The following is a 26,720-nucleotide window of genomic DNA, read 5'->3' on the forward strand; positions in this document are numbered from 1 at the left end:
AGCTGACCATCTCTAGTCCAGCTCCAGCCACTGCTGGTGCACCGCCTGTGCTCTTGTGAGCTGACCATCTCTAGTCCAGCTCCAGCCACTGCTGGTGCACCGCCTGTGCTCTTGTGAACTGGCCATCTCTACGTCCAGCTCCGGCCACTGCTGGTGCACCGCCTGTGCTCTTGTGAGCTGATTATCAAACTTTCACTGAAGTCACCTATTCAGCTCAAGAGGAAAGTCGAGCATATTCACACAAACTACGAAGAGTAACATTTAAAACACTGTATCATCCAAACATTTAAAAAAATCCTTTAACACAGTTCATGATTTGCCTGTTTTTGTTCATGTGGGAATGTTGACTGCTGTTTGCCAAAGAGGAACACTAAAACGGCGCTCATTATAATTAAAACCTAATTGCTAAAGAAGCCCAGAGCTATGGAATTTATGATCCTACTACATGTTTATAAACAGGGACTCAGGAAAGAGCCGGTTAATTTATCAAGAGGTTCTTTGGTTCCCTGTATACTATAATGACCAGGGCATGGGGAGTTTTGGTGGACAGGTCTCTCGCGATGGCACCTCATGGTTTTGAGAGTTTTCCGATCCTGTATGGGGCACAGAGTTGACCTCCACACCTGCATTTTGCCACAGTAGGCCTTAAGCATAGGAAAAGCAGCAGGGCCCCTGTAAGACTCCCTCCATCCTCCCACCTCCGGTTCAGCACCCTACTAGAGCTAGACAACAGCACAATCACCCTTCCAGTGTTCACAAGCAAAGAAAACAGTTAAGTCCAGGAAACAGCTTAACCAGGACAGGCTACTTCCTGGCTAATAACGTGTGTGTGTGTGGGGGGGTGCTATTTGAGAACTGTGCACAGTTCCGTCCTATTGTTACTAAGTTGTTACCACCACTCCAGTCCTGACACCTGTGCCCAGCACCACTTAGCCTTCAGGCACTTAGGCTTCTTATTTAAAAACACAGCATTAAACACGTTTAAATCACTTCAAATATCTTAAAAAGCAGAAGCCTTGCCGCAGGCCTGCTTGGGCATGCAGACTCGGAGAGAGAAGCTTATAGGCCTGAGGGTCAGCACATCCTAGGTCTGGCAGTCTGTGTGGCGGGAAGGGGCTACTGAGAGGTTCTGTGTTTGGAAAATACTCGGCCTTTGCTTCCCCCAGGCTAGAATATGAGACTGTTAGCAAATATGCCCTGAAAACAACATCCATAAAGTACTAAAACCTCACAAATAAATATGACCCCTCAAAACCATATACAAATGAGCAGCATTTAATCAACAACCCTTTCTTCACCAATAACTGTTTAAATTAAGTCCAGAAAACTCTTCAAAGTGACCAAAGAAGCCCCCTTGTTAAGACAAACTCTATATATAGACATCAAGACAATTATACAATGCATGCCACCAAACATATATAATTATCCTAGTTTCCACATTCCCATTATCTTCATAAAGACAGGATAAAAATCAGTCTAAATGATTTTCTCAGAACTCCTCAAGGGTTACATCAAGCCAGTCACCCCTTAAAAAGTGTGCGCGTGTGTGTGTGTGCCCACAGTAGAGATCAAAAGCAAATGTTCTGGTCAGTTCTTTTCTACTCAGGGGTTTTACCCAGAATGTGTGCGGTTTTCTGGGAAAACACACGTGACAGCTGTTTGAAAGCATGGAAATTAATTGGCAGAAGGAATTTCCTTGACTAATGGGGAAAAACTCAAAGCCACATGTTTGATGAGCTCGTTTCCCATCCTAGTCAAGCACAGTCCCTGTTAGTGATTAGGGTTCACAAACAGAAGCATGAGCGCGGTCCACCCGCCATCTTTCCCTGTGGGACAGAGCCACCCTCCTATCACTGTGTGGACGGACAGTGGGACTGATGGAGTGGCTGTAATTAACACAGGGTAGGGTCAGCTGGTAAGTCTCCAGTTTCTGTCGGAATGAAATGGGGGCATGGTAGGAATACTTCACTTACTGTATTAAAAATAGGAACACGTCGCTATGCCCCTCCCCCATGCAAGCCATCTGCTTTTAGCTGTTTTCCCAGCAGTGCGGATGGATTTATGTTCTGACACAGGGCTCTAAAGTTGTTGCCTTGTGACCAGTGGTGAGAATGGACGAGGCAGCTGGTCAGGATTAGGCGAGCAGCTGTGGCCCTGGGACCAGGTTTTGTTACTGTGTGCGGAGCCTGACGCCATGACCTTGGACTCATTAGCAGCAAGCTCTCACCACCCACGCTAACAGCCACTGAGTAACCGCAACCCCACATATATCACTCTGGAGTGCGGTCTATGCCCAGTCTCAGCCATGATGTCTACAGTTCATTGCAATAGGGTGGGGAGGAGGGCCTACTTGAAAACCATCTCCTGAAGGTAGCAGTAAGAGATCCAGCGGTGAACAAGGAACCCGTTCCTTCCACCCTGAGCAAACGAAACTGCTGACAGAGTTTAAGAAAAACATTCCCCCAGCAGTCCCCAGACTTCTGAAGCACGTGTTCCATGTGCCATGCCGAGACGCATACCTGGCCATCCCCAGACTTGGAAAGTTGGCAGGGACAATGAGTATGTCCAGCCGGGAGAAAGGGTGTGTTCCCAAGACAGAGTGCGCAGCTGACAGGCAAGGAGGGACCAGCCACAGCAGGGCCTCTTGGCAGGCACCCTCAAGGCACAGTGGGGCAAACACTCGGTGAGGAATGATCTCCTGGGTGGCAGCAGAAGCATCCTGGAATCGGCAGGGGTATTCTACATGACTGCAGGCGTCAGCATACCTGGGGCAACACATAAGAAGAGAGGAGGCCAACGTTGAGAAGACGGCTCAAACAACCTTATTAGCAGAGGTGGATCAGTACTGCCTTGTCTGCTTTTGGATAGCAGTGAAAAAAAAAACAGATCAAAATATTTGTTGATGAGATTGGTTACTTCAATCCATGCTACATGGAAGCAAAAAGACCTTGTTGTAGAATCAATGGGGGTGCGGTACATTGGGAAGGGGGCAAGATTTAGAACAAGAAAACAAGCTCCCACCCAGATTAAAGCAAATTCTACCTACCCTCAGCAATGTGCTTTCAGATGCTACCATAGAACAACTGCCCAAATAACTGACAGTTCTTACAAAGGGAGCAAGGCAATCGCCACGCCATTTATTCAATTTTCATTGTTTGAGATCTCATGCAGCCCAGGGAACTTTGAACTCTTATGGCCAAGGCTGCCTTGAACTCCTGATTCTTCTGCATCTACCTCTCGGGTGCTCGGACTACAGGTATGAGCCCCTATGTAGCTGGTTCTAAGCAAATTAAAGATTCTATTCTGGAATCTCCCACAATAAGTGACTTGAGATGAGGTAGGACAAAGACAGTTACAGGTATAGCTTTCAAAAACACATAAGCCATCCTATCAAAAAATAATCTAGGCATCCTTTACCAAACTTATCAGAAGCTATTGCTGAGTTAAAAAAAAGAGACACTTCCTAAGGGTGTTTACTCTACTACACCTTTTGGCTATTGAGACAGGGTCCCATGCACCATAGGCTCACCTCAGAGCTCCTGCCATCCTGCCTCTACCACTTGTGTGCTGTGATTACTGGCATATGGCTGACTTATATGGTGCTGGGAATTGAACCCAGAGCTTCCTGTATGCTAGGCAAGTACTCTACCAACTGAGCTATATCTCCAATTCCTTTCCAATGCACTTTCAGTATAAATTTAATAAAATCAGCCTTCTAAGGAAACAGACCAGAGCCCACTCAGCACCATCTGACTAGTTACTCCCTGAAAGACAAAGACGGAGCCAAAAAGAAAATTCCTAGGGCCTGACTCACAGGCTTCAAGAGAACTTATATATCCAAAGAAACCAACATCAAAGAGAATTCTATTTTTTTTTTATCTGTTAGCATGTCCTCAATTCAGACACAATGGAAAACCCCTGCAACTTTAAACTGCAGATTATAATTCTTGCTGTGGGTGCTCCTGTGATTCATCACGACTACTGGAGACTCGTTAAGTGCTTGCCTGCCTCAATTTGGGCAGGTAGCAACAGTAATTCCTCTTTAGATTTATGAAGGATCTTCCACCCACCCAAGGCCTGTGATCAAGAGGTGCACACGGCTTTGTAAACAAGCCTCACCTTCTACCATCTGCTGATAGGTGCTTCAAGAACCCCGTCTAGCCCCAGTGAGACATGGTTGAAATTAGGCTAGAAAAATGGGGACCCATAAAAACTGCCAGGATAAAGTGACAGCAAGCATACAGTTACTGACATTGAACTGGAGTCAAAGTCCTGTACTGACAACAGCACCTTACGGGGAAGGAGAGCAAAAGTATCTGCTGGTAAACATTTAACACCTACCTAGGGATGATGACAAGCAGAAGTCGCTTACCTAGTTAGCCTCTATGGGGTTTCTAAAATGTATTTATACAGGAAAACAAGGTCCTGTGGTATTTTAAGCTACATACACTCTACTGAAGAGCTCTTACAAACTGACAATGGTGGCATATGCCCATTGTATGTAACCAACACTTGGAAAGTAGAGACAGAAGTTCAAGGTAAGTGTGGGCTACATGAGACCTTGCCTCACCCCCTCCTCCCCAAACGCTTTCAGAAGCCAAGTGTGGCAACAGCACGTACTGGCAAGGCTTGGGCAAGAGTACTATGGGTTTGACACCAGCCTGGTTATGAGCTTGAAGCCAGCTTGGGCTACACTTCAAGACTCCATCTCAAAAGAACTGAAGAGTGGCCTTCAAAGCATCTTCCCTAAAGCTGGAACCCTCTGGGTAGAGCAAGGGAGTAAGTTTAAGGACTGAGAACCATAGTGCTGCAGCACAAAGGGCACTCTACTCAGAGTCTGCCTGTTCCCGTGGAGCGAGACTACATCTTACACCTAAGACGACCAGAGGTTAAGGAACACAGTGAAGATGGCAAAGGAACACCTAACAAGCCTGTCTGTTCAAGGGCAAAGATAAACGTGACACTTGCCAAACTGATCAAGATGATGAGTGCATGACTTAATACCATGTTCCATAAAATCCAGGACTTGAAGGCGATCAAGTCAGTAAGGCTCCTGGTAGTGACGGAAATGTGTGAGGTGCCATTGTGAGCCTCTATGTCAGTGAGGATTCCGGCAGTGACGGAAGTGTGTGAGGTGCTATTGTGAGTCCCTATGTAAGTAAGGACCAGTACACCTTGGTTTCAGGGGCTATGCTTAGGTCAGCTGTGAAGACTTCAGTATTTCTCTTTCTCTTCATCTGATGAGGAAGGGCAGGAGGGAACCCTGACATGACAGAATGTTCTCAATCAGGTTGTATACACAGTAGACTGAACAAGCTCCAGTATGTCACCGTGGGTGTCAATCATATACTGAGATGTTTCCCAAGGTTTCTTCTTGCAAGGATGACTCTGGTGTTCACTCCATGGCCCCATTCATGCAGCAGCTAAGGGATGTGGGGTTGTGTAATCAACAGTTAGCACAGCCCCAGCGGCAACTGGAGTCTCTTCCTTTCATAGTGGCTTTTCTTAAGCTTTTATATTCTCAAGACAGGCTTTCCCCACCCGGCCTTCCTTTCTGCAGAGTGAGTCATCTCAACATCTTTAACACAGTGCCAGCTTTTCAATGCCTTTAATCACTTTCACCGTGTTCTGCTGCAGGTTATCCAAGCTTCCACACCAGGCTTCAAGATGAAGGCCTGAGAGGTTAAACACAAAACAAGACTCTCCCATGGCTAGAACCAAATAAAATTAATGCATGTTTTATGGTATATATAACTGTCTTTAGCCTATGTGTTTACCAAAATGTTCATGCCAAGTGGACTGCAAGAGTGTCCTCAACCCCCCTGTGGTTTAGCCCCTGTGAGCAGTGATCAAAAGTTCAGTAACCAATCTTTTTGCTGAATTTCTGGAACCCAGATGAACACTTCCTTTGGCAAATGAAAGCCATGGTGTGCAGGACTCCTATAAACAAAGACTGACGTGATGAGATCGGTGGGAGGAGGGCTGGGAACGCAGGCCTCATCGGATGTAAGCACAGTCAGAAACACCAACTACGGGATGATGGCACAACCATGGAACCAAGGATGTGGGGGATGAGCAGGGCCCCTCTAACTACCAGAGACGGTCATAGGAGGCACCATGGAATGACAGAATTAAAAAGTCTAAGCTATTGTTTTATTAGCTGTGTATTTCTGATGGACAAGCATGCGGATAAGCAAAAGGAAACTGTACACTGTTGTCAGTCATGGAAGGAGTGTGGGGTTCATTCAAACACTACTCTACTCCATGCCAACCTTTGCACAAGACTTCTGGGAGTTTTCCAACAAAGCAAAAACATCCCCCTAGACTCCCTGATTGGCTGGCCTTTGGGGACCTGTTGGTCCAGTGAGGATCTTCTGTGGTCTGCTGTCTGGCCTGTGCTACCCTGAGCATCAGTGCAGCCATTGGCCTGGTTGGCAGCTGACATGGAAGTGTTAGAAAACCTGGCATCCATGCACTCTCTCAGTCTGGCCTGCCAGGGATCAAATCTTTGCCTTCATTTCCTTCTGTATCCCCTTCAACTTGGTCCAAAACTCACAAGGACAAAAGGAGGATAGGATTTGCCTTCCCCAGGCCCCTATGGGGACTTTTGCAGCGTTGTGTTCCCAGTTCCCCCATTTGACCTGACCATGCTCTCTTCTGTTCAGAGTGGCAGAGACAGATGAAAAGGGATTCCAGTTATTCTGAGCAGGAGGCTCCGACTCATCCTCATCTTGTGGCCTTCATCTCCTAACAGTCAACAAGCCCTGAGACTATAGGTGAGTAACAGACAACTTCTTACACGTTAGGAATTCACAAGCTCTCCCCTTCTTCCTCCTCTGTTTCTCTCTCTGCCTCTCTCCCTCTTGCTCTGTCTCTCTCCCTTACTCTTTCTCTCTTCCCTCCCCACCCCCTATATCTCAATAAACTCTTCACTTAAAAAAAAGAATTCAAAGTCTTCATTGTAGAAGAAGAAGAAGAAGAAGAAGAAGAAGAAGAAGAAGAAGAAGAAGAAGAAGAAGAAGAAGAAGAAGAAGAAGCAGCAGCAGCAGCAGCAGCAGCAGCAGCAGCAGCAGCAGCAGCAGCAGCAGCAATAGCGCGGGTCTAGCCACGGTGCCATATCCAGGCAGTAAGGACGGAAGGCAGTCTCAGGCTCAAGGGAACCTCAATTTGTGTTTTTTTTTCTTTTTCAAAAATTACATTAATTTTGTGTGAGTGACCTCATGCAGAGGTCAGAGAATAACTTTTTAAGAGTTGGTTCTCTCCTTCCAGTATGTGCGCTCTGGGGATTGAACTCAGGCCAATAGGCTTGACAGCAAGAACCTTTACTCTGAGCCATTCCCTACCCCTCAACCCCTGTTTCCTGAAGAATATCCTCTAGTTAGCATCACAGTTAAGTTGTGGTGGTGACTCCAGGTGAGAAGATAGCTCAAGATGCTGCCTGAGGTGGCTCAGTCATTATAATAAGGTTGTAAATGCCTCTGGGAGTGATCTTAAGTCACTTCCTCCAAAGATTAGACCTGGTATGAATGAAAACAGGTACTGTTCCTCAGTCGGTAGGAAAATAAATTGTCGCCCGAGTCTCCTTATCCTCATCTACAACCAAGAGTAACAGACTACAGAACACGGGCTGCAGACAGCCAGTGGCCTCTGTGTGGGTTCAGGATCAGCTGGGATCCACCATAGTCACAAACCCTGCAGCACACACCAGTGCTTCACCACAAGAAGACACATTTCTTATTCATACCAAGTCAAAGTTACTCCCTAGGGCACCTGTTTTCCTTACTCAGAAATATGGCTGTTGACAATTACAAAATGAATCTGCTGTGTGGTTCCAGAGCAAGGGAAGGGAACCCTAGACACTCTCACTTGCAATTTAATATCCCCACATGAAAGCAGGGTACACCACTCTGTCCACAATTACCTTCTTCCCTTAAGAGAATGCAGGTAAAATCTAATTATCTTTCCAGAGCTATATAATGTAGAGCCATTAGGAACTCCAAAACTGATATATTATTGAACAAAAAGAAGAAAATAGATCTATGCTGCCAAAAGGCATAATGTAGGCAGGAAGATGTACTTGTCACCTGGTGTCAGTTCCTAAGGACACCGCCATAGCACTGTGCTCAGAACACATGCAACAAAGCAGAGAAAGACCAGCACAAACATAATGCACACCAAGATGTGTCAGCTGGTTTCTTTTCCTGTTTTGTTTGTTTGAGACAGGGTCTCATATATGACTGGCCTTGAACTCGTCATGTATCTATACCCAGTCTACACTGTGCTAAAGGTAGAAGCCAGGGCTTCATGCCTGGTAAGGACTCTACCAGCAAAGCTGCAGACCCATCCCTCTTCCTTCCACTGCACACCTTCCTTCCACTGCACACCTTCCCTCCACTGCACACCTTCCCTCCACTGCACACCTTCCTTCCACTGCACACCTTCCTTCCACTGCACACCTTCCTTCCACTGCACACCTTCCCTCCACTGCACACCTTCCTTCCACTGCACACCTTCCTTCCACTGCACACCTTCCCTCCACTGCACACCTTCCCTCCACTGCACACCTTCCCTCCACTGCACACCTTCCTTCCACTGCACACCTTCCTTCCACTGCACACCTTCCTTCCACTGCATCCTTCCTTCCACTGCACACCTTCCCTCCACTGCATCCTTCCTTCCACTGCACACCTTCCTTCCACTGCATCCTTCCTTCCACTGCACACCTTCCTTCCACTGCACACCTTCCCTCCACTGCACACCTTCCCTCCACTGCACACCTTCCCTCCACTGCACACCTTCCCTCCACTGCACACCTTCCCTCCACTGCACACCTTCCCTCCACTGCACACCTTCCCTCCACTGCACACCTTCCCTCCACTGCACACCTTCCCTCCACTGCACACCTTCCCTCCACTGCACACCTTCCCTCCACTGCACACCTTCCCTCCACTGCACACCTTCCCTCCACTGCAGACCTTCCCTCCACTGCAGACCTTCCTTCCACTGCAGACCTTCCCTCCACTGCACACCTTCCTTCCACTGCACACCTTCCTTCCACTGCACACCTTCCTTCTACTGCAGACCTTCCCTCCACTGCAGACCTTCCCTCCACTGCAGACCTTCCTTCCACTGCACACCTTCCCTCCACTGCAGACCTTCCCTCCACTGCACACCTTCCCTCCACTGCACACCTTCCTTCCACTGCACACCTTCCTTCTACTGCAGACCTTCCCTCCACTGCAGACCTTCCCTCCACTGCAGACCTTCCTTCCACTGCACACCTTCCCTCCACTGCAGACCTTCCCTCCACTGCACACCTTCCCTCCACTGCACACCTTCCCTCCACTGCACACCTTCCTTCCACTGCACCACTGCAGACCTTCCTTCCACTGCATCCTTCCTTCCACTGCACACCTTCCTTCCACTGCAGACCTTCCTTCCACTGCACCACTGCAGACCTTCCTTCCACTGCAGACCTTCCTTCCACTGCACCACTGCAGACCTTCCTTCCACTGCACCACTGCAGACCTTCCTTCCACTGCAGACCTTCCTTCCACTGCACCACTGCAGACCTTCCTTCCACTGCATCCTTCCTTCCACTGCACACCTTCCTTCCACTGCAGACCTTCCTTCCACTGCACCACTGCAGACCTTCCTTCCACTGCACACCTTCCCTCCACTGCATCCTTCCTTCCACTGCACATCTTCCTTCCACTGCACACCTTCCCTCCACTGCATCCTTCCTTCCACTGCACACCTTCCCTCCACTGCATCCTTCCTTCCACTGCACACCTTCCTTCCACTGCACACCTTCCTTCCACTGCACACCTTCCTTCCACTGCATCCTTTTTTCATTGTAACCTTCCTTTCACTGCACACCTTTGCTTTATTAAGACATTTCTGATCAACCACTAAGACATCTAAAGGGTAGGAAGAAAGTGTTGAACTTGCAGTTTTTTAATTTGAATGAGCGTAGAAATGCTTCTGCTGATATCATAGAGGGCTTCACAGCCACTTGCTTTCTTCTCTTTCTTCATGAATTACAAGGCCAACTCTCTTTTCCAGTAGACCTTACCCTGCTTTGATTAGCTCCGTTCTGGCTCAGTTTCTCACATTCCCAGAGTAAAGTCAGCAAACTCCCAAACACAAACCTGAAGTCAGCTTTTGCAGGCAGGAGAGGGTGCTCTATCACCAGCTCATCTGATGGGGATGTCTTAGGCTTCACTTCTGTCCAGGATCCCACTGCAATTGTGAAGGTGGAGGCTGGCATTGGCATGGTCACATAGTAATGCCAGCTCATGCACCCTATGAACAGAAAGCAATCATCATGAGGCACTGTGTGGCTGTGGACCTCACTCAATTCCACACTTGCAGAGCCTGTGGGAAAAACTGGGAACAGCGCATCCTGGAGGGAAGCCATGCCACCTGGAGGGGCAAGACTACAGGCCTCAGAGAAAGTATGAGAGATGCTGGTTTGAAGGCAGTCAAGAGGTCTGATCTCTTCCAGAGGTTGGTTTAAAGCCATAAGCAAGGCTAATTCTAAAGGGCGGTGCTAAGGCAGCCACTTGGCTGCAAACATGGAGGGTGCTGGCCTCAGGCTGCTATAGACACAAGAACACATCCTTTTCTTCCTCCGTGCCTGGCATGAAAAAGGAAATGTAGCTGATATGAACGAATTTGATGAACAAATCAATAAATGAGGAATGATCATTCTGTGCTATAATCCAACTATTCTGTCTAAATTCAATTAAAGTCCCCCTAAGATGGAGACAGTAGGAAACATGAAATTATGGAAGGGAAGTACGTAGGTTTCAGCCCTGACTTTACAACCAATTAGCTTGTGGAAATGTCTCTTTTTCATGCTTCTAACTATTTAGATGCTCACCCTCATCCCTGAGCACATGCAAAGCTGAAGTAGAGAGCTCACAACACCAAGGGCTCCCACCCCAGCTCAGGATGTTCTCTCTACTTGGTCCAGACATTCGAGCAGGCTTTTCTCAAATAAATGATTGATAATTTACAATCCTAGGCCTCTTTCAAAGATGAGGAAGCAAACTTCCTGTTTCTGAAATGTGAATGCATCATCAGAACTAGCATGGCATTCTTACAGAAGCGTCTTGCTCTGTTGGTTCACAGAGTCAGGCATGGTAGCAAGTAATCACTGGCTACATTCAAGCTTAGCAAGTTTGAAAACAGCCTGGAATACATGAGACTTTCTCTCAGGAATAGGGACCCTCCCCCACCCAACACACATGTAGAATATTCTTTTACACTGTGTGAATATATGTCACTGTGATTGGTTTAATAAAGAAGCTGACCGGCTAATAACTGAACAGAATAAGGTTAGGCGGGAGAGCCAAACTGATAATACGGGGGGCGGGGCAGAGTCTGAAGAATAGAGAGAGACACAAGATGAACATGAACATGCCATCCTGAGAAAAGGTACCAAGCCACGTGGTGAAGTGTAGATAAAAATATGAGATAACTGAAAAATGCAAAAGTCGGCTACCAACAAATCTGAGCTATTGACTAAGTGTTTATAATTAATATTAATTCTCTGGGTGTTTATTTGGGAGCTGCTGGCAGGACAAAAACTTCTGCCAATATACACTCCACACATAATTTTTTTTTTTTTGGATTTTTCGAGACAGGGTTTCTCTGTAGCTTTTGGTAGACCAGGCTGGCCTCGAACTCACAGAGATCCGCCTGCCTCCGGAGTGCTGGGATTAAAGGCGTGCGCCACCACCGCCTGGCTCCACACATAATTTTTAAGACATATTTATTTGTGTGTGTGTGTGTGTGTGTGCGTGTGTGTGTGTGTATCTAGTGTCAACAGAAGGCAGAGGAAGGTAGCAAATCCTTTGGAATTGGAGTTACAGACGGTTGAGAGCCACTGTGTGTGTGTGTGCTGGGAATCGAACCCAGGTCCTCAGCAAGAGCAACATGTGTTCTCAAGCATGAATCATCGCTCCAGCCCCTTATATGATTGATTTTGAAAAGTTTTGATTTAAAAGAAAAAAATCCCAAATCTCAATCCAAGGGCGAGGGCTAGTCACCACCTGCAGTTTTCTTGAGAATTCACCGTGACCACTGGGGCTTTGCTTTAAGACAGAATCCAGACCTGGGAGCTAGGGCTGTACATCAACTGTTGAGAGCACCTGCCTCACATGCAGACACGTGCAGTATCAGCACTCAGGAGGGAGAGGCAGGGAGATCAGAAATTCAAGCTTGGCTTCACACTGCGTTCAGACCAGCCTGAGCTGGAAAGAGCCTTGGGATTAGCAAAGGAGAAGCCACACAGAAGCCCTCAGGTGAAAATGGAGACTGCCCCTGCGTGTCCCCCACCCAGTACTATTAAACACTGTTGTTTTTGACAGAGAATACCATGCAGCACAGTAGATATGTAGATGCTAGGATGGCAGATATGCAGGCCCTACTTTATGCAGAAAATGGTTTCATTTATTTTAAGGCAGAAATAAAAAGAATGAAGAAAACAAGATAGAATAGCTACAACACACAGGAAGCTGTATACAAACGGACAAAGGTGGCAAACGATGGCGCAGACTCACATCCTGTGGGCAGCAGAGAATGGCGAGGCCTGCTTTTTAGTTCCCTCTAGTAGATTGTAAAAGTTTCTAGGATAGGGCTTACTGAATTTCAGCTAGCCTGGCTAAGCATCAGACAGTGGTTAGATCGACGGGTAGGCTTCCCTACCTTGTATATCTGCACTTTCTGTTCATCTTCCACAGACCCTGGAGAATAGCTTACTGTCTAGAGAGAACAGGAAGGGCGCACTAGAAGAACGTGGGAGGAGAGGAGAGAATGGCAGGTGGATAGAGCTAGGTAAATGTGGGCATGAAGGATGCTGGGACCACAGGCATCTTCTCTTACTTCGGTCCCAGATTGCTAGTAGCTAAGCTTTGGTCCAGGAGGAGGACTCAGAAGGAGCTGTCAACCCAAGAGCAGAGGCAGGATGACACATGTTGGAGACCTGTGATCAGTTATGGAGAGGTTGACTCATGTATGTATTCAAAATCCTCCTCCCAAATGTAAACAAACCAAGGACCTTCAAGGCACTTACAGAAAGCCCATTTAGTGTTCCAGACTGAGAAGCAAGTAGGTAGAAAATACTCCTGGAGAGAGGACTGGGAGCATACTCAAGATGTTAACACCACCAGACACAAACAGTCTGAAGTAAGAGAATGTATTGCAGTCCTACAAAAAAATGCTCTCAGAAAGCACATCATTGGTAAAAAAAAAAAAAAAAAAATCCTTATGGGAGAAAAGAAGACTCAAACAAGGGATAAGATGAGACACTGAGGTAAAGAAATCTCCCATAGGGTCAAACAAAATGTCAAATCAAACCAAGCCAAGGGAAAACAACAGTAAGAATCAGGGAGAAGAAGGTGCGGCTAGGAGGCCGAATACCCAAGTAATAGGAGTCCCCTAAACCGTGGCAGAGAAAGTAGGAGAGGACCATTAAAACCCAGGGGATTATCCCAGAAGGGACCACGGGACTCATGATAGAAAGAACGCAGGATCCCTGAGACACAGAATAGGCTACTCATATTAAGGGTGAAACTGAAGCAGGGGAATGAAGAGCCCAAAAATATCCACCTCCTACACGCCCATATTCATCTACAGAAGTGTGCTTCAAAGAGGCGAGAGAAAAGAAAGGTCGCCTGCAGAGCCATGACCCGCACCCATGGAGGCTGCCCACGGAAGCCCAAGGAGACGGAGCGGGGTGACACCAAGGCACTCTTACCAATTCCCAGTAGAACAGACACCTAGACAGGGCACAACTACAGCTGTCTCTGGCTCTTCACACACACAAACCTGAGGCATTGATCCAACTCAAATCCCATGACCCACAACGAGAAGACGGGACACTGGGAAGGCCCATCTGTGAGGAACCAAGCTGCTCAGCAAAGGATGTGGGGGAGGGGAATGCCAAGAAGCAGAGAAAGAAGCAGAAGTAACTACTTCATTTTTTATTTTATTTTTGCCCATAGGCAAGCGCTCAAACACTGGTGCTGTGTCCTCCACCCTCTTGTTAGTTTTACTTTAAGACAGAACCTCACTAAGTGCCTAGGCTGGCCTTGAACTAGAGCTCTATCTGCCTCCGGCTCCAGAGCAGCTGCGGGTAGAGGTGTATCCTGCAAGGCCCACCTGAAAGCAGTTATTTCTTAAGCAGGAAGAATGATAAAGCAAGATGATTGACTGCTCTTTGGGGAAAAGAATATAATAAAAACAATAATTATTTGGCTCTTAAATATTGTATTTTAATGTAAAATAGCTAAAGTTAAATCATTAAAAAGAAATCTTTTTTTTTCCTTTTGACTGGCCTCAAACCCATGACAACCCTTCTCTTGATGGAGGAAGGTCATTGGTTAAAAAAATAAAGAAACTGCTTGGCTGGCCCTCATAGGTTAAAACATAGGTGGGAGGAGTAAACAGAACAGAATGTTGGGAGGAAGAGGAAGTGAGCTCAGACTCGACAGCTCTCCTCTCGGGGGCAGATGCCTCAGAAGAGACGCCATGCCCCGCTCCCGGGCAGACACACGCAATGAAGCTCCGACCCAGGATGGACGTAGGCTAGAATCTTCCCAGTAAGACGGGTGCTCACAGATTATTAGAGATGGGTTGATCGGGATATCAGAATTAGCCAGTAAGGGCTAGAGCTAAAGGGCCAAGCAGTGTTTAAAAGAATACAGTGTCCATGTAATTATTTCGGGGCATAAGCTTAAGCTAGCCATGTGGGCAGCCGGGTGCTGGGGACACAGCCCCGCCGCTCCTATTACTACATTCTCTTTACCCTAGAGCTGGGATTGGAAGGGAAAGTCACCATGCCTAGAGAAAAGGACATACTTCAATCTTGAGACACTATTAAAATGGTAAAGTACAACAACTGGGAAGGAGCAATCTGGAAATAAGGAACAGGCAGTCCCCTGAAAAGAATCCCTTTAGGAATGGCATGCTGCACACCAGGGCTTTCTGCCAATGCCAGGCACGGGGCTTTACCTGCTCCTTTGCAGTCTGTCTAGTGTTAGAGATTGTGGAGAAGTAGGGACTGAAGCAAATTCTACGTTCACCAGAACTGGAAGGCCAATCTTATGGTGACACCTCACCTGGCACTCAAGGTGCAGTAGGGAAGGCACAATAGGGCACGATGGCGTAGGAATAAGGGGACCTAGGTATGTAGAACACGCTAGCAGCTTAAATAGCACGGAGTCTGGGGTAAGACAGAGAAAGCTACAGCAAAGCTGAGCTGGGGTCCAGCCCAGACATCTGGAGCCAGCACTGCTCCTCCAAGGTCTTCCCTGAAGTTAACAATGCAAAGAACAGTTCCATGTTCGTGCTCTCTCTCCTTCTGCTCCTGATTTGGACCTTGAGATTTCAGTCCTGTGCTCCAATTTGGGTCTCTGTCTCTGTCTCCTTTCATCGCTTGCTGAAGGTTAATATTCAGGAGGATGCCTATATGTTTGTCTTTGGGTTCTCCTTATTTAGCTTCTCTAGGATCACTAATTATAGGCTCAATGTCCTTGGTTTATGGCTAGAAACCAAATATGAGTGAGTACATCCCATGTTCCTCTTTTTGGGTCTGGCTTACCTCACTCAGGATAGTGTTTTCTATTTCCATCCATTTGTATGCAAAATTCAAGAAGTCCTTGTTTTTTATTGCTGAGTAGTACTCTAATATGTATAAATTCCATACTTTCTTCATCCATTCTTCCATTGAAGGGCATCTAGGTTGTTTCCAGGTTCTGGCTATCACAAGGGGTGCACCCACACACTGAGACAATGGGGATGTTCTATTGGGAACTCACCAAGGCCAGCTGGCCTGGGTCTGGAAAAGCCTGGGATAAATCCGGACTCTCTGAACATAGCGGACAATGAGGACTACTGAGAACTCAAGAACAATGGCAATGGGTTTCTGATCCTACTGCACGCACTGGCTTTGTGGGAGCCTAGGCAGTTTGGATGCTCAACTTACTAGACCTGGATGGAGGTTGGGGTTCCTTGGACTTCCCACAGGACAGGGAACCCTGATTGCTTTTCGGGCTGGGGGGAGACTTAATTGGGGGAGGCGGAGGGAAATGGGAGGCGGTGGCGGGGAAGAGACAGAAATCTTTAATAAATAAATAAATTAATAAAAAAAATTTAAAAAAAAATAAAAAATAAAACATTTTCATAGCATATAAAAAAAAAACAATGGAAAGAACATTGTTTGCTTGCTTTTTAGTGTGCGGACAATCACATTGTTTGCTATTTCATTCTTCTGGGGAATGTCAGGGACAGACTGAGCATTGTCCCACGTGGAAAAAGTACCCTGACAACATTAGCAACTGAATGTGTGTGCTTCCTCTTCTTTTCTTCTTCATCCTCTTCTTATTTTTTTTATATTTTTTTTTGTTTTTTTAAGACAGGGTCTCTCTGTAGTTTTTTTTTTTTATTTATTAAGGATTTCTGCCTCCTCCCCGCCACCGCCTCCCATTTCCCTCCCCTCCCCCGATCAAGTCACCCTCCCTCATCTGCTCGAACAGCAATCAGGGTTCCCTGACCTGTGGGAAGCCCAAGGACCGCCCATCTCTATCCAGGTCTCATAAGGTGAGCATCCAAACTGCCTAGGCTCCCCCAAAGCCGGTACGTGCAGTAGGATCAAAAACCCACTGCGATTATTCTTGAGTTCCCATTCTTCCTCATTGTCCGCTATGTTCAGCTAGTCCAAATTTATCCCATGCTTTTTCAGACCCAGGCCAGCTGGCCTTGGTGAGTTCCCGATAGAACATCCCCATTGTCTCAGTGTGTGGGTGCACCCCTCGTGGTCCTGAGTTCCTTGCTCGTGCTTCGTCTCCTTCTGCTCCTGATTTGGACCTTGAGATTTCTGTCCGGTGCTCCAATGTGGTTTTGGAGCCTGTCCTGGAACTAGCTCTTGTAGACCCAGTTTGGCTTTAAACTCACAGAGATCCACCTGCCTCTGCCTCCAGGCTTGCACCACCACCGCGTGGCTCCTGAATTTGCCAATAGAGAACCTGCACATCTGTCTGTACTTGGAATTGTGTCTGAAGTGCTGCAGATGGCCTCCTTGGAAAAGACCATTTTACACCTCAGAAGACCATTTTATACCTCAGACTTTAAAAACAAAAAGTGGCATCACAGGGCACACCAGCTGGTCAGTTTTTAGAGATCTAGTTCCCAAGGCCCCGACTGATCCACCAAGCTTCTAGGGAGCATTTCTCAAACACATCTGTCCATGAACATCTGTCCTGATCCTGTTTCTCGAGCATTTCTGTCCCTGAACATCTGTCCTGATCCAATCCTGGGCAATGCTAGAGCCAGCCTGGACTGTGGAGAACTTCCTGTGCTCTGGGAAGGGCTTTCAGCTTGGACTATAAGGACATTTTTAGACTTCTTACCAGGAAGAAAAGCCTCTTTTGTGTTGCTCTTGGGCCAGTCTCCTACGAGTCTTCAAAGCCTGCCTACAGCCAGGCGGTACCCGTGGACTGCAGGGCATACATTCCAGAGTCTGCCCCTTGTGGTCAGCCTGCCCTGCAGACAACTGGTAACGGATTTACTTCTTTCCAGAACGCCACGGGTGAATGCTGGCTCTGGAAATGTTAGCCCAGTTCCTGCTCTGTACCTGCTGGCTGAGGCATGTTAGTATCTTTGGCTACACAATTTCCTCATGTGTACCAGAGGAACAATCATAGTGTCTACCTCACGGGATCACATGAGGAATAAAACGGACAAGCAGACAGAGTCACGAGGCACAGTCCTGGTCTCAGTGTTGGACGCTGCCGTTGTCACTGCTGCTGTCATCACTTGCGACCTCTCTGCTCTGTAGCTGCCTCTCCCAGCTACTCCAGGAGACTTTCTGAAGGCGTGAGCAAGGATGTTTGAAGGTATGGCTGCCATATGTGCACTGAGACCATGACCTGATGAGGCCCATGTTTGAGGTTTAAGGTTGAATGGCATGAATACACAGTACAAAGTGATCCATTTAAGAATGACAGCCCAAAGGGGGCATCCTGCATGACTTCATATAGAATGGGCCATTTGGAGACTATTTAAATGCTGTTTACTTTCTGTGAGCTGTCCTCCATGAAACAGTGAATGCCTTCATTTTTCTTTTTATTCAACCCACTTGCACCCAACCCCCTCACAGAACCAGCTGCAAAACAAAGAGAACACACTGTACTTACATTAGGCAAAGTTTTTCCTCTGTAGAAGCCAGAAGCCCATCCCACCCTGGATGACTTCATAGCGAGGCCTGGACTCATTATAGGGGCAGCAGAAATGGAGGCTGTGGAAACAGCCAGAAGCAATGGTCCTCCCTCACACAGACTCAAGCAGTCAAGCCTACCACCTTCTTACACAGATTCTGCAACCCCCTCAAAAAGAGAGCAGAGTTCTTTATACTATATACCCCTATATCATTTTCTCAAATTAGAATACATTTAGGGGCCATTTCAACAACACCACAAGGCAGTTGTGCGATGAGACATCTGTCTCACAGGTGTGGTAGCAGCCATGATAAGATCCAAATAAACATTTTCATCTTCGAAACAGGACTGAAATTTTCCTTAGAGATAACTGGATTTTGCAGTAATAACAGGACTTGAAAGGGGTTGGTTTTCAAAAGAGACAATTTAAAAAGTTGGTTTTGGCTATGATGCAGTTCAGTTATGAGTATTCATGAAGTATGCACAAAGGTCTGGGTTTGACGCCCGGCACATTATATACACTACAATAAAAGTTACTTCTGAAAATAAGTACACCATAACCTAGAAAGCACTAACACAATCACCTGAGTCACTGTTTTCATTACTGCGCTGAGAACTGTCCTTGGCATCGATGTGAAGACTCTCATCATAAGGACAGTCAAAGGGTGACAGAGCAGTCAGGTCATGGGGTGAGAGCCGGGGAGGGAGGGGATGTGACCGTGACTTGGTATCTTGAGACAAGCATTTTTATGAAAGGGAAAACATGAGAAAAATCAAGGTCCTGTGGTCACTTTTTGGTCCTACCAATCAGCAAGAGTAAACTAGTGAGGTATATGGGTAGTCAAGTCTTGCATACCTGGTCTACTACCGAAACTTCAAAGGCAGCTACCGCCATATACCACCTTACTGCTACACAGGCAAGAGCTGGTTTGCTTTATCTTCACAAAGCTAAGCAGCTCGCAAGGCTTGACATTTAAAGAGTTAGCTGAGGCGGTTTTCAATTGGCAGAGTGCTTGCCTAGCACGAAGGACTCCTCAGTCCAGTCCTCGGCACCTACACTGGGCACAGCGGTGCATATCTACAGCGCCACCAGCTGGGAGGTGAAGGCAGGACACATATTCAAAGTCATAACTGGTTGTAGAGCAACCTTGAGGCCAGCCTAATCTACATGAGGTCTTGTAGATCAAAGAACAAAACAAAAACAACAAAATAAAATCAACTAATAAAGAAATATCAGGGGGGCTGGAAAGATGTCTCAGCAGTTAAGAGCACTGTCTGCTCTTCCAAGGGTCCTGAGTTCAATTCCCAGCAACCACATGATGGCTCACAACCATCTGTAATGAGATCTGGTGCCCTCTTCTGGCCTGAAGGCATACATGCAGACAGAATACTGAGAACACTGTACACATAATAAATAAATTTTTTTAAAAGAAATATCAGTTCAAAGACAGACAAATACATAAGAGCTTTAACAAAATTGTTGTTTTCACTGAAAATTAAAACAGGCACTCAAGTCTTCCTATTGGAAGCACTCATGTAGCTTTGGAAGAGTCTACTGCCAGCCAGACAAACAGAACGAAGCGCTCAGCAATGTCAGTTGTATGTGCTCTCATTTAACAGATCGCATTTACCTCCTCAAATCTAATGTATTTCCTACCCCAAGACTATCACCCTACCTACAATTCTTTCTTCAGAGCATCCAGCCCAAACTGTTCCATATGGTAGGAATGCTTCAGGAACAGCATCACAAATGCAAGCTGCATAAGGATACATGTATTTATAAGTGTATGATAACTATATTATATAAATACGTATATCATAGAAACATATAATAAGTAAAATATATGCATTGAAAAGAATGTAGGCTCCCAATTTTCATTGTTCTTCCCCTCATGGCGTCCTTCTCCATCCTCTGGGGCTCCGGCAAACCCAGCATTTCTCCTGTTATGACTCTTGGGATGCTGCCTCTCCATGGGTGGTTGGCACTTCTGCACAGACATGGCCATGGCAGCCCTCCACTACTGCCAAGGGCTGTCACTGGCAGCAGGTGGGCCAGTGCCCACTAGCCTTCCCTAACCAGGCCAGACAATAGCTTCATAAGCCAATGCTACCCTACAAACCCTCTTGCCAGGAGACCTGGAGAGAATAACCTGCAAAGGTGGAAGAGCGCCACCTGCTGAGTGAGTGCTGCTGTGTAGGTCATGAGCATCTCTTATCTCATGGCTTCACGGCTTCCCTAAGGAAACACTGTCTCCCTGGTGTATACAACCACAATGCAGACAGCTAGCTTCCCTGAAACACCAAGGACACCAGTGGACAGAACACCACCTGTCTGGGTGGCTGGTCAGAAGGTGAACATTAACGCCTCTCATTCAAACATTCATGAATGTCTAGGCCAAGACAAAGATGCATAGCAGTGAGAACGCTGCCAGAATCACTGTAGTCTAAAAACAGAAAAACCATAACCTCTACATATCACATATGCATGGAACACATAACCTCTACATATCACATGTGCATGGAACACGGTGCTGAGAAGCGAGCAATGATGACAAAGCACAGGTTAAACGACCGAAACGTGTAAGACATCATCAGGGTCCATGTGAGCGATGGAACGGCAGCACGCAGCCTGGCTGGAGGGCGGCTTTCTACCGGGACCGACACATATGTTCACTCCACACTTGGCCTTCACAGCTCATGCACGCACAGCCCAGTCTGAGTTCCCAGTTCCCAAACCAAGAAGCTTCTCTACTTTGCATTTTCTTTTTGTGGGTAAGGCATTTAATCATAACCATCCCTAAATGTCTTTTAATTCACTACTTCCTTACACGTGACCCCTGCTTACACACCGTGGGAGCATTCTCCACTGTGTTGCTTATTTTGAGCCATCAAAAGGGGAAGAAAGCTAGCTTTTAGTCGGGGAGGGTCTGGCTCCGTAAATCCTTCTCCCTAAAATTTCCCAGTCATGAAAAAGAGAATACCAGAGAACTGGTCTATTAGACAGGCCAGAGTGGCAAGTTATATTTATATTTTTGTTTTGTTTTTCAAGACAAGGTTTCTCTATGTAGCCCAAGTTGTCCTGGAACTTGCTCTATAGACCAGACCTCAAACTCACAGAGATCCGCCTGTCTCTGCCTCTTGAGTGCTGGGATTAAAGGTATGTGTCATTCCCTGCCTGGCAACATTTACACTTTCTACGTTTGAAAATAAAAACAGAAGAAAGATCCTAGAAAAATAATTTATTTAATTTGTAAGAAGTCAAATTAGATTTATAGCCGGGCGGTGGTGGCGCACGCCTTTAATCCCAGCACTTGGGAGGCAGAGGCAGGCGGATCTCTGTGAGTTCGAGACCAGCCTGGTCTACAAGAGCTAGTTCCAGGACAGGCTCCAAAAACCACAGAGAAATCCTGTCTCGAAAAAGCAAAAAAAAAAAAAAAAAAAAACCCACCAATGCACATAAATTAGATTTATAAATAAAATAAAGCAAGGGGCCTGGGGAGCTGGCTCAGAGGTTAAGCCCATATACTACTCTTGGTTCCCAGCACCCACATCCAGGGGCTCATAACCACCTACACCTCTAGCTCCAAAGGATCTGATGACCTCTTCTGGCCCCTGCTAGCACTACACTACAACTTACAAATATAATCTTAAAAACAACAACAACAAAATAATTACTAGGGAAAATGAGGTTTTTTTCTTTTTTAAGTTACTGAGAGAAATCAGTACCAAGGAAAGCAACGAGCATGGAGTCGCTTCTGTCATCACCTACAATGGTCTTCAGTGTTTCCGCCAGGAAACGTACTTTCATCTGATTACACAGGCCACATTCAGCACGCACATTTCTCAGCCCGTATTATACACAAGGCATTGCAAGTGGAACAGAGCTGGCGTAGGTAACATTCCTGCCAAAATGATTTTAAGATGAGGAAGCTGAATAGTTAAATCAGTCAAACAAGTTAATCTCAATGTATGGCCTTAACTTAGCCTTTCTGAAAAGAAAGAAATGAAGGGAGGGAGGGGAGGAAGGGGTAGGGGGAAGAAAGAGAGGGGAAGAGAAGCCAGGAGGGAGGGAGGGAGGGAGGGAGGGAGGGAGGGAGGGAGGAAGGAGAGGGGTGGAAGAGAGATGACTACTTAGGTAATAAAGTTCTTTTTTTTCCCACAAGGCTAAAGGTCTCAGCTAGTCTTTATTTTTATTTTTTTCTTTATTTTTTCTTTATTTATTAAAGATTTCTGCCTCCTCCCCGCCACCGCCTCCCATTTCCCTCCCCCTCTCCCAATCAAGTCCCCCTCCCTCATCAGCCCAAAGAGCAATCAGGGTTCCCTGCCCTGTGGGAAGTCCAAGGACCACCAACCTCCATCCAGGTCTAGTAAGGTGAGCATCCAAACTGCCTAGGCTCCCACAAAGCCGGTACGTGCAGTAGGATCAAAAACCTATTGCCATTGTTCTTGAGTTCTCAGTAGTCCTCATTGTCCGCTATGTTCAGCGAGTCCGGTTTTATCCCATGCTTTTTCAGACCCGGGCCAGCTGGCCTTGGTGAGTTCCCGATAGAACATCCCCATTGTCTCAGTGTGTGGGTGCACCCCTCGCGGTCCTGAGTTCCTTGTTCGTTCTCTTTCTGTTCCTGATTTGGACCTTGGGGTTTCTGTCCGGTGCTCCAATGTGGGTCTCTGTCTCTGTCTCCTTTCATCGCCTGATGAAGGTTAATATTCAGGAGGATGCCTATGTGTTTGTCTTTGGATTCACCTTCTTATTTAGCTTCTCTAGGATCACGAATTATAGGCTCAATGTCCTTTATTTATGGCTAGAAACCAAATATGAGTGAGTACATCCCAAGTTCCTCTTTTGGGGTCTGACTTACCTCACTCAGGATAGTGTTTTCTATTTCCGTCCATTTGTATGCAAAATTCAAGAAGTCATTGTTTTTTACTGCTGAGTAGTACTCTAATATGTATATATTCCATACTTTCTTCATCCATTCTTCCATTGAAAGGCGTCTTGGTTGTTTCCAGGTTCTGGCTATTACAAACAATGCTGCTATGAACATAGTTGAGCATATACTTTTGTTGTATGATAGGGCATCTCTTGGGTATATTCCCAAGAGTGGTATTGCTGGGTCCAGGGGTAGGTTGATCCCGAATTTCCTGAGAAACCGCCACATTGCTTTCCAAAGTAGTTGCACAAGTTTGCATTCCCACCAGCAATGGATGAGGGTACCCCTTTCTCCACATCCTCTCCAGCAAAGGCTATCATTGGTGTTTTTTATTTTAGCCATTCTGACAGGTGTAAGATGGTATCTTAAAGTTGTCTTGATTTGCATTTCCCTGATTGCTAAGGAAGTTGAGCATGATCTTAAGTGTCTTTTGGCCATTTGAACTTCTTCTGTTGAGAATTCTCTGTTCAGCTCAGTGCCCCATTTTGGTAATAAAGTTTTTACGATGGTTGTTGTGGATGGCCCTGACTATTAGCTTTCTTTTACAAATCGTTAGGAAGGATGATTTCCTAGTGGAACACAGACTCAGAGGGCTCTCTTCTGATGTCTCCTGCCCAAGGACCGCTGCCATTTCTGTGACTGGCTCCGAGATGCTTACATCTCAGGAAATTGGCCAGTACCTGGTAAACGTGCTAACGGGGCTGATGGCGTGTCACTGTGACAGAACCAGACTGGCTGGGCAGGGCGGGCTACTCAGGCTTCCAGGGACTATACACAGGAGAGTGGAGGACCCAAGGAGGCAGGCCTTGCCGAGGGAGACCATGTCTCCCACCACACACCTCCACCCACACTCCTAGTCCAGTAAACACGGGCTTCAGCAGTACCATTCCCTGCTTGTCCTCTGATGAACTCCGGGGAGAGTTCTTTCTCCTTTTCAACCTCAATCTGTCCTTGGGTTGGGCTGGGAAAGGTTTTGTGAGGTGTAAGAGCCATGAACAGGAAACCCCAAGCATCTCTATGAAGACCCTGCTCTTGCCCGGAATTCTAAGGAAAAGGCCCACAAATATTCCTGGAAATACTGAAGTTTTCTGTGAAAATGTTAGTTTTTTTCTATTTTTGGGGGACGGGGGTAGGGTCTCACTGTGTAGTCCAGACTGACCTTAAACTCTTGCTCCTATCAGTCTCCTGATTATTCTAATTTTTAATGATAATCTTTAAATAGACAGACTGATAAAAGGCAAGTGGGGTAGAAATCAGAACAAAGATTCTGGTCTGTGACTCTTCCTTGTAAATTCTCACCTGCGATTGGAAGACATCGCAGGCAACAGCCATAACCCAGTAAAGCTTCTTTAAGAAAACAGGCAATGCACAGAACCTGTCAGCGGGCTGCAGGATGCTGGTGTGTGAAAGCATCCAGCCCTTACTGCTTACACAGTAGAACTTGGCAGCTTCAGCCAAGTGATCCTGGTTTTAAGGATAGAAGGAGGGCATTATGGAACCTTCCAGGACTAAGAAAAGCTGCTGAAGCCAGGCATGTGTCAGGAGTGTCCCTGAATGGAGGACAAGAGAGGTTAATGTGTGAGGATACAAAGTTGAAGCCTGGATTACCTTGGAGACCCCAAGGTTGAAGATGCCAGAGCCATGGGATACCTGTTGAAGAAAGTTGCTAACAGGGCATGGAAACAGCCCAGGAAAAAGAAGTGTGGTGTAGCCAACAAAGCTGAAAGGAGTTGGAGATCTGAAGAGCACTTTGATATCAGATGCAGTCTGGAGTTTGCCCAGTTGGTTTTTGGTCTTGCTCTGGTCCAGTATTCCCTCACTCTGCTCCCTTCCCTACAATTTGGAATGGTAATGCATATCCTGTGATATAATATGTTGGAAGTATGTGATCTACTTTTTGACTTTGATTTTATGAGATTATAGTTAAGAGACTACATGAATCTCAGAAAAGACTTTGAACTTTTAAAGATTGTTGAGATTGTGATAGACTATGGGGACTTTTGAAGTTGGACTAAATGCAATTTTGCATTATGATATTGCTACAAGATTTTGGGGGCTAGGAAGTGGAGTGTGGTAATTTGAAAGAAAATGGCCCCCAAAAGAAGTGATACTATTACGAGGTATGGCCTTGTTGGAGGAAGTGTGTCACTGTGGGGGTGGGCTTTGAGGTCTCTTTTGCTCAAGTTTCACTCAGTGTGACACTTCACTTCCTGATGCCTGCAAGCTGTAGGACTCTCAGTTACCTCTCTAGCACTATGTCTTAGCATTAGACAAAGAATTCGCATATCTACAGACAAAAGACACACATTCAGAACCCTCAAGTAACCTGTGCAGAGGCCGCTGTGGAATACTAGTTTAAGATGTGTTCCATTTGTTTATGCTGTGGAACATTTGTTTAATGATGCATAGCTGTTGTATTCTTTTATGTTGTGTTTCTTTAACTCCATAAAGCGGTATTGTTTTGCCTGTTTAAAACACATGATTGGTCTAATAAAAAGCTGAACAGCCAATAAGAGACTGGCATGCAGAGAGAATAAATAGGAGAAGAAGAGAAAGAGAGGGGGAAAGAGCAAGAAAAGGGGTAGGAGAGAGAACACCAGCAGGCAGTCACCCAGCCACACAACCAGCCACAGAGTAAGAAGGAAAGAAAAGAATACAGAATAGAGAAAGGTAAAGGCCCAGAGGCAAAAGGTAGATAGGCTAATTTAAGAAAAGCTGGCTAGGGGGCTGGAGAGATGGCTCAGAGGTTAAGAGCACTGGCTGCTCTTCCAGAGGTCCTGAGTTCAATTCCCAGCAACCACATGGTGGCTCACAACCATCTGTACTGAAATCTCGTGCCCTCCTCTGGCATGCGGGCATACATCAAGGGAGAATGTTGTATACATAATAAATAAATCTTTAAAAAAAAAAGAAAGAAAAGCTGGCTAGAAACAAGCCAAACTAAGGTTGAACTTTCAGAAATAAGAATAAGTCTTCATGTATTTATTTGGGAGCTGGGTGGTGGGCCCCCAAAAGAGTACAACCAAAACCAAACAAACAAAAAAACAAACTACAGATGCTCTACAATAAAAACTTATGTGCAGTAACGTGTGAAAAGTGCTCAACAGCATCAGCTACCAGAGAAATCCAAACTGAAACCATGAGACAGCATTTCACTCAAACTGAGACTGTGAGACAGCAAGACAGCATTTCACTCAAACTGAGACCGTGAGACAGCATTTCACTCAAACTGAGACCGTGAGACAGCATTTCACTCAAACTGAGACCGTGAGACAGCATTTCACTCAAACTGAGACCGTGAGACAGCATTTCACTCAAACTGAGACCGTGAGACAGCATTTCACTCAAACTGAGACTGTGAGACAGCATTTCACTCAAACTGAGACTGTGAGACAGCATTTCACATGGCCTCGAGGGCCAGCTCTGAAGACTGATTGTGCTAAGCACTAGCAATAGTGAACAACAACCAGAGCTCACAGATGCTGCTGGTAAGAATACAAAACCATGAGAGCACTTGAGACAGGACCTGGCAGACAATGAACCTCAATTTAAGAAGCAAAAACAG

At 46.3% G+C, this 26,720-nt stretch overlaps 1 protein-coding gene across 7 annotated transcripts in view; it reads right to left on the minus strand.

Annotated features, from left to right (window-relative positions):
* The window catches only part of Aopep (aminopeptidase O (putative)), a 267,788-nt gene that overhangs the window by 196,988 nt on the left and 44,080 nt on the right, over nt 1-26,720 (minus strand). For all 7 annotated transcript variants that reach the window (XR_012910341.1, XR_012910343.1, XR_012910342.1 and 4 more), the window contains exons 4-5: nt 10,152-10,305; nt 2,520-2,765 (exon numbers count right to left, since the gene is read on the minus strand). Coding sequence is in view for 2 of the 7 variants with exons in the window: in XM_075969380.1 (XP_075825495.1) it covers nt 2,520-2,765; nt 10,152-10,305 (400 nt within the window). In the remaining 5 variants the exon portion in view is untranslated. The remainder of the gene's footprint in view (nt 1-2,519; nt 2,766-10,151; nt 10,306-26,720) is intronic.

The sequence above is a fragment of the Microtus pennsylvanicus genome, chromosome 4 (assembly GCF_037038515.1).
Source record: "Microtus pennsylvanicus isolate mMicPen1 chromosome 4, mMicPen1.hap1, whole genome shotgun sequence".
NCBI lineage: Eukaryota > Metazoa > Chordata > Mammalia > Rodentia > Cricetidae > Microtus > Microtus pennsylvanicus.